We start from the raw sequence: 8947 nt of genomic DNA on the forward strand, positions 1-8947 counted from the left end.
GGGTCCTCCACGTTGGTACTCGTTGGTCGTGTCTACGTTGCCTTCCTGGGTTGTTGCTACGCTGGATTCTTCCTGGCTCATCATTTCTACGGTGCATCGATCGTTGCGTCCGATCGATGGGTCAAGTTGGCGTTGGTCGTCTCGATGTAGTTACCCTGGCTGTTGCTACGCTGGTTTCTCCTGGCTCATCAATTCCCTGGCGCATCGGTTGCTGTGGTCGATCGATGCGGCGTGTTGGCATGGTCGGCTGGGCTCGTCTTTTCATAACGTATACATCCTATTTTACAATGCTTGTGTCAAATTCAATAGAATCTAAAGAAAGCAGAGTTTTCAAATAATCTGCCTTTACAAAATTATCAAGTAAAGTTTTGACAAGTCTACTTGTTTCTAATTGTAATTTGTAGATTTGTGGTGTTTCGATTGGAATAGTCTGTTAAGCTGATTGATTTTAGGAAGTATGAAATTCAGAAATCTCAAATACAGTTCAGTAATTGGATCGGAAAGTATTTCAGAGATTTGCTTCGTTTTTACCACTATCTTGGTTTCCACATCAGCGTCCTGAAAGCTGAAATATATTTTTAGTGCCTCATATCGCTCAAGTATTCGCTTTACTACTTCTTCTAGAGACAACCATCGTGTGGCCGCTGGATGAAGCATTTTCACAGGTTTCAGGTCCATGATCGTTTGGAGCTCTTCAAATTTAGCGGTTCTAAGTGGACTGGTACTGAGAAATGTGTAAATTGCTCTGCATAATGACTCTATCTCGATTGGTATATTCTTGCAGGAATATGAAGCGCATAATGCAATTGAATGGCAGATGCATTTTAGAATGAAAATATTCGGACATTCAGTTTTAAGGCGACTTGCAACTGAATTGTTGCCACCTAGCATCACATTGGCTCCGTCTGCTCCAAACCCAACCAAATTTTTTTTGAAAGGTATTTCATCCTGCTCTAGTTTTTGTACGATTACGTTGAATATAGTGGCAGCGCTTCTGCGAGTTTGCATGAATGATAAAAATAACCTCGTACTAGCGGGGCATCACAATTCCATACATATGTTCTTGCTATAATAACTAATGTCTTGCGAGTCGCTATATCTGTTGATTCATCGATTATAAGGCTGAAATAGCTGTTTCTGATCAGATTTTTAATTTCATCGTGAGCTGTTTCACCTAATACATTTCTTATAATAGCCGAAACTTTTGTTCGTCCAAGAGTTAGTTGGGTCGCTGTTTTAGAATCACTGAAAATCTTCTTTGAGAGTTTGACAAATTCTTCAATCGTTTTTGGAGCTGTGTTGGTTTCAGCTGCCCAAGAACAGATTTGTATTTCTGCATCTCTAGTACTAGACGTGTTAACAAATTTGTTCATTGATGAAGGAATGTTTAACGTTTTTTTCAGGTTTACGTGGCTTTTCCTTTCACTATGTTTTTTTTAAATCGGGAAACCCTCCGCTACAGCTAATATTTTTTCCACAGATGGTACAATAAGCAAACTGGTCTCCTTTGACGCTCTTCGAAAGCCACTTTAGCTTTGTCTCCCAACACGAGGTGTACCTCTGGACAGCTCTTTGGTATTGCTTTCTAGCTCGCAGTGAAGACTCTATATAATGAAATAATATACTTTATTTATCATATCGTTACGCCGTTCAATCATTCTAAAATGTTCGAAATGTTGAACCTCTAGATATTCAATAACCCAATGTTTCAATGCATGTGAGGGTTGATTAGGGCGGAGGCTGAAGATACTCGGGGAAACTAAAACAATATTTTAAATTACCTTTTCTTTTCTTTTTGCTGACTTCAGTGTCAGTATCATATTCCATGTTGGATTCGTTATCTGATGAAGAGTTGGCATATCCTCGTTTTTCGTTCTCCGGAAGCTTATTAGAAGAATGGTTATTTTCATCTATTCCATCGGCAGAAAGCTGTCGGTTGTCTAAAATGTTTTGTATTTTACTATATTTTTGCGTTTCACAATTGACTATTAAAAACTTACCTTTGTTACAATCGTTTGAAGGCCTTCTTCTAAAATATTCAGAAATCGATTGTTTAGTATCGAGTTTTTTAATTTTTAATGACATTGTGTGCAAATGCATTTGCATCAACGCGCGTTCATAAATTGGAAAAACTCTTCACTCTAATGCTGTTTGTTCCATGTTCGCCATATTTTGATTCATTCGCATGCTATTTCACTCACACTCTAATGGTATAGACAGGGGAATGGCAACATGCTATCTCTTTCTATGTTGAATGAGTGAAGAGTCTTCCCGACTAAAGTGAAAAGTATATGGAAGTTTTGCTGGGCGCCTACCTCGGGGCTTTATTTTTAAATAAAGCCCCGATATGGTGGCTACTGTCAAACGTGTAGAGTTTAGATAGGGCTGCCATCTCCTTGGGTATAGATAAGGTTGAACATTTTGTCAAGATTTCACTCTCGTAGTTCACTTTTTCCAGCAACGGCTACAGTGACTCTCGTTTTTTCTGTTCGTTTTTTTTTGTGTATACTGGAAAAACGATTATGTATTTATAATATCAGATATCTGTATAATATCTGTATTACACTAAATGTCTGTATAAAATCTGTAGGCTTATGCGTGTCTGTATCGCAACACAGAAAGTCTGTATAATACAGATTTGTCTGTATATCTGGCATCTCTGATTGCACGTAAAAGTTCGAATTGAGCAGGTTAAACTGTTGCAATAACCGTCAATTCAAAACATCGAATAAATTATGCCACTTTATACCACTGTCGCAGTGGCATAAACGTACACGACAAATATATATTGCAGAGGGCAAAGAAAATTCATTCGTGATTTTTCAGTCCTCTTTGTGTGCACTTTCTGTTTGATTATATACCTGAAGTTGACCTTCCGTTCTGTGCTTTAACTTTGTCCGTTATGTATAATAATGTGAAATCAGGCTTTGACAAGAAAAATGTTTCTATGACTGTTTGAACTCACCCACTTTTCTCAGAGATGGATGGACCGATTTTCACAAAATAAGTTGCAATAGAAAGGTCTAATTGCCTGATAAAACCCTATTGAATTTTATTATAATCGGACTGTAATTTTGTCTGCTATGTATCAAAATGTAAAAGTTATGAAACTCCATTATCTCAGAAACTACCGAACCGATTTGAACAAAATAGGAACCAAATGGCTGTCTTTAAAACCCCTAAATAACGAATTTTATGATGATTGAACATGTAGTTCGAAGGTTATGAAAAGAAACGTGTTCAGAAAACTTTATCAAATTCACTCGTTTTGCCAAAGATGGCATCACTGAATTCAACAATCTTAGTTTTAAATTGAAGGTTTAGTTGCTTTATTGGTACCCATATAAGTTGATTATAACACTGGTTGACAAAATCGAAAAAAATGCTGCTCTAAAGCTCATAATAGTTGCCCTAGAAGAAAAAAAACTCACAGAAAAAACTCTAATTTTTCATTTTTTCTTAGTTCGACCTTCGGGGCAACACTTGTGTTGACCAGTGTAATCGGACTTTTATTTTATACATTGTGTGTTAAATTGTAAAAATATTGAAAATCTCTTCTTTCAAAGATTACACGACTTATTTAAAGAAAACAGGTGTCACAAATTCGGATTTCAAAATGAAGTATGAAGTTGATTCCTGGTCTCTGAGCATCATCCCGGGTACTGAAAAACTCACATTGGGTAAAGTTTGTCCCTTTTTGACTGGTAGAAACCGGAAGCTACTGTCTAGAAATTTAAAATGGCGTCTGAAGATGATTTCTGGCCTCAGGGTATCATACCGCTAAACCAAATCGTATTGGATGATATTTGTCACTTTAGGTGGTTGATCGGAAACTGTTGCCATCTTCGCTATAGAAATACCCAGATTAGGCAGTTCGGCAATTTTATGATGGATTTTATGATTTTATGATTATCAGGCAACCAGAAGTGGTCATCTGGATGGAAAAATGGGTTCTAGGTCGGATTCTGGCGACTGGCTATAATCCACGTTTTAAGAACCCATATTGATTGGTATTTGGCCATTCATTGGATGCCTCTCAGAAACGATCAGTAATATCAACTGCGTGAAAGAATTTCAATTTCACTGATAAGATCATTCAAATTAATGTATAAGGAACAACATTTAATTATACATTATTTGAAATCTACTGACTAACGTTGACTTAAAGAATCTGAATATTTATAGGCAGTATATGAGTACAAATCGATTATACCACAATCAAAAACAAAATCGCATCATATAGTTGGAAGAATTTAATGTTATTTGCATGTATATGTGTTAATTTATATTCATATCGTCGGTTTCGTGCAACACTGGCACAACTCAAAAAACATAGTTTCGAGAAAAACGCGTTTGAAAATTTGCGTCGAAAATTTATTTTTCGATTTTCAAGAAATCTTCGAAGCTTAAGATTACCAAGCCTTATTTAACACCTTTGGGTCTATCATGGACATATTACGTGCTCACGTTGTCCAAGTTAAAACCTTATTTTTACTAACTTTATGGAGAAATTTCGATTTGTGCAGCAAAGGCACTTCTACTCATAACTCTGGAATTTTTGTGATTTTCGAAATGGGATTTCGTGTGATGACACTTAACAGTATTTGGCATCGTTTGCCATCAAAAACTCAAAAATGCAAGATTTTGAGTTGTGCACGAAGCCGATGATATGTTAAATTTTTAATGTTCGGTATAGTTGTGCTGTTGGCTACCAAAAATTTGTTGTTTAGAATGAATAACAAATCCAGCAGAAATAATCAAGGTGTATTTTTTAAGTGTTGGAGTAAACCTATTTTAACAAATTATAAGTTCGAAGGAGAAAGGCTGGGTCTCACCGCTAGGTGGATTAATTTGGGTTTTTTTTTTATTCTTGCGTTTTGATTTTGTTTGCTGCGTTCTTGTATTAACACGCCGGATGTTTGATGCGGTGTTTGCCCCTCTTCTATTCACACGTCACTTGTTTCTTATACACTATAATCCCTGCAATATTCTCCTTCTCTACTCTCATTATATATTTCAATACTTCGATTAATAATATATATTTTTGGTTCAAATTAGTATATAATTGTGCATGCATATATTTTATGAATGTATTTTATTACCAGTATTTCTTAAGGACGGTATGATGTTATTATTATTAACGATGATAAATAATACACAAATCATTAACAAAAGTGGATGTATTTATTCATATAGTATGTCTGCTATTTTTTTTTTTTTTGTTTTATTAATACCTTACTTCAAAACACCATAAACATAATCATCGTCGTACCGTGCTGGCTTTCGAATGCCTTCTCGATGACGTAATGTTCGTTCAATACAATTATAATCGTTGTCTCGAATGGGCTGCTCTAATATTTGCGGTAAGGAAGCCTGGTTTTCTCCAAAATCAATTTCGCAATGTCGTAGCTTTTCCGTAATATCGTGACTATCAAGGTTGACCGTAATTCCTCTTTCATCTGCAAAAGGTGCTTTTTTGACGTCTTGGACGTTGCGCGAGTATTGGATTCCGTTTCCACTCATAACGACAACCTTGGCCCCGTGCCTCGCCACGCTCAGCCGAAACATTTAATCTGTCTTAGTTTATGGGTTTGTGTATAATAGTACACTGTCTCCCACTCGAATGTCACTGTACTTGGCACCCCGTGATTCATCTGCATACGTTTTGCTATAATGCTTTGCTTCCTTATCTTTTTCTCTTATATTTATTCGGTCCAACTCTTTGTCATTTTTCTCCGTCCAGAGGCTGGGAAACGTTCCTCGAAATTTCCACCCTACCATTAACTCGAACGGTGTCACGGTCAATCTGGAGTCGGGTACAAGGGTGTTGTGCCTATGCACATACTGCTGTAGTGCAATTCGCCAGTTCACTCCATCTATTTTAGAAGCGGCCAGGGCTTTTATGATTCCCTGGTTTTGACGTTCCACCGCCCCATTTGATCGCGGACTCAATGGTATGGATTTTCGCACCCGAACGCCTTTGACCTCCCAAAACTCAGAGAAACTAGCACTCTGGAAAGGCGGTCCGTTTTCACTCTGAATTATTCTAGGGCAGCCCCAGAGTTTGAAAATGTCGCACAAAATCGCGTTTGTACTGACTGCGTCTGTTTGTCTGATTTCGGTGACTGAAAGAAAGCGGGAGTACGTATCTACTACTATTAAGAACTCTCCCGAGCCGAATCCTGGTACACATAGAAAGTCTATCTGCAGGATTTCCCATGGCTTCTCCGGCAGTTCCCGCGAACACAGCAGAACAGGTGGATTTTTTCTTGATAGCATGGTGCAGGTACGCAGTTCTTTACAAACAGTTCAGCATCTTTGAAAATACGAGGCCACTAAAAAAATTCACGCATGATTCTTTTCATCGAAACTTCACCCACATGTCTTCCGTGAGCAGAAAGTAATGCTTTCTCACGTAGCGATTTGGGTAAGACGATCTTGTCATCTTTAAACACCATCGATCCAAGTTTATGAAGACTCTTTTTCTGACATTCGTATTTACTTAATCTTGGGAGCCAAACTCTATATCTCTTCATCTTGTTCTGCATGAGTTTCAATTTCGCTTAAGGTCAAATCCATGCAGCCTGCATCAAGAGTGAATAGTAAATGGTTAATGTTCTCTTCCTCGAAAGGTTCAGCGTTATGCGAACATTTAATTAATCTTGAAAGAGAGTCAGCAATTCTTTTCCTGTAACTCTTCTCACCACAAAGTCGTATGGCTGCAGACGAAGCGCCCATGCTTCGTCGCGAGAGACCGCGCGTTTTCCCATATGATGACCTGAGCCGAATATGAATTCGTTTGCTGCAGCTTCCGTTCGGACCCCAAACGACTGCCAGGGCTTCTCTATGAGTTTGCGGATACCTCTGCTCTGATGCGGTTAGCGCTTTCGATGCACATGCTATTATTCTTAGTATCTCTTGGGCATTGAACTGTACAAGGATTGCTCCCAAACCTGTTGCTGAAGCATCAACGAACAGTTCTTTCGGGCTGTAATAACCCAGGGTTCTAATCGAATTGATAGCGTTATCCTGTAGATCCCGGAACTCAGCCTCCTCATTTTCTGTCCAGTAAAAATTTTCGAAACTGGCTTACGCACGAAGGAACTTTGTCCTAGAAGCTCGATTTATCAAAAACGGTCTATGAAGGTTACCAACCCCAAGAAACTTTTCACATCAGAGCAATTAGATGGTTGACGGAAATTTTTAATTGCATTCAGTTTATCATCTTTTCTTTCGTATATACGTTCACCAGACAAATAAATGAAAGAAAACATTGTTATGAATGTTTATTAACAGTACCATTCTGGTAACAATACTTAACTATGTTTTCAGTCTTTTGACTTTGAAAGTAAAATACGAAAAAAAAAATCAATTAGAGTCACTTCTCGGTAATGTCACTTACATCTTCGGATATAACAGCTTTTTCTGTTTCTTCTCCCTAAGCTGCTAACATTGCAAATATCTCCGGTACCAGTGGCTTCTGATCCTCTATCATTCGGCTATTTGTAGATCTCACGAACGACCTGCAAGCGAGCTGTGACCCAAACGTCAACAATTCCGACAAACCATGTTCACTGCCTTGCAGTCCTCCGCCTTATGGAACAGACCGTTGCATCTAAAACAGCGACTTGCAGTAGTCTCCGGCCTGTCTCTCCAAACTGTCCACGGAGTCCTTGCAAATCGCGACCTGAAATCTCCTCTACGATTGTTTGAAAGAGTTTCATATCTTCCGCCATCGAATAATCGTTGGATATTTTTCTCCCTGGTAGGTACCGCGGTGACACGAGAATACTCTTCGTTTAGTCGTATAGCTTCGATTTCTCGGACTTTGTCAACAAGCTCTGCAAAAGAGCCTTTGCGGCTAGCATTAAGTGCCATCGTGCGAGCTTCGCGACATCTCGAATGTTCTGCTACACAGGTGCTACATTTCCTCAAGTTCCTTACTATCGCTAAACTCGCACAAACGCGCTATTGCTCCTACTCGCATGAGAAACGCAAGGTCCGTTTCCTCAGGTTTCTAGTTCATAAGGTTTAGCTTCCGACGCTGGAGCATTACGTCCGAGCCTGATCTGAAATATGTTTTTAAGCGCCATAAAGCATTTGAAAAGGGATGAGTATCCTGATTCGGTGCGTCTGGAGTCGACTTTATATTCCTGAATATGTCCAGGAGCCGTTGGCCTGCTTTAACTATAAACACAGTAAACTGAGTGGCTTCATCAACGACTGCCGCTAATTTCATTGTATCTATCAATAAAGCTTTCCATATTTCAAAATCGTGTCTACCGATTATATCAGCGACGCAGGACGGCTTGCATTCTGGAACGGTAATCGCGGAAACAGACATCTGATTCACCGACGACATGAATCGTGTCATTTCTGCACTACCCTTGGTACCTTGCCACTGTGTACTGGTTGGGCCAACATCGTCTATGAAATCTACACCATTTATCTCGCTGCTTATGCTTCTTGGTGTGTTCAAACTTGTTTGAAGCGATAAAATTGTTTCACGTGCTTTACTAAATTCAATATTCAGTTTACGTTGCTAGACTTTAACTCAGCGAGCTCTTTTAAGACCGTATCCAATTTTTCGTTTTTTTTTCTTACATTTTCTGTAACATTAAAAAATATCAAACGTTAAAAATGTCGATCTGGTACAATTCCATAAACAATTGAGTTTTGTTCATTTTTTTTTCAATAACACTGTACGCCATTTTTTTCCACACATCGCTCATGGTTTTTTTAAGAAACACGGTTGCAGCATTTTTTCTTCTTTTTTTATATCGCGCATACTTTTTTTCAGTAATTCAGTAGCCTGCTAACCCTTTTTTTAGCTAAATGAATTCTACATCTTCTCATATTCCCTTTACAATTTTTTTTTGTATGGCAATTAAATTTTGTTCACTGTAGTACTATCAACGGGGCCATTTTGTTGGCGTGCTTTCCTGCT

General features: G+C 38.4%; 1 protein-coding gene and 1 pseudogene across 1 annotated transcript; both read right to left on the reverse strand.

Annotated features, from left to right (window-relative positions):
- Nucleotides 1-275: 275 nt before the first annotated feature.
- On the reverse strand, nt 276-2604 carry LOC129733735 (uncharacterized; annotated as a pseudogene).
- A 2979-nt stretch (nt 2605-5583) lies between these two features.
- Nucleotides 5584-6279, reverse strand: LOC129733734 (uncharacterized). Its single transcript, XM_055695262.1, has one exon. The coding sequence runs from the start codon at nt 6277-6279 to the stop codon at nt 5584-5586; it is 696 nt and encodes a 231-aa protein (XP_055551237.1).
- Between the last annotated feature and the right edge of the window lie 2668 nt (nt 6280-8947).

This window comes from Wyeomyia smithii, unplaced genomic scaffold (assembly GCF_029784165.1).
Source record: "Wyeomyia smithii strain HCP4-BCI-WySm-NY-G18 unplaced genomic scaffold, ASM2978416v1 HiC_scaffold_21, whole genome shotgun sequence".
Classification (NCBI taxonomy): domain Eukaryota; kingdom Metazoa; phylum Arthropoda; class Insecta; order Diptera; family Culicidae; genus Wyeomyia; species Wyeomyia smithii.

Excerpts from the sequence above, each read along its gene's own strand:
- LOC129733734 (XM_055695262.1), bottom strand. The coding sequence starts at position 6,279 with ATGCTATCAAGAAAAAATCCACCTGTTCTGCTGTGTTCGCGGGAACTG.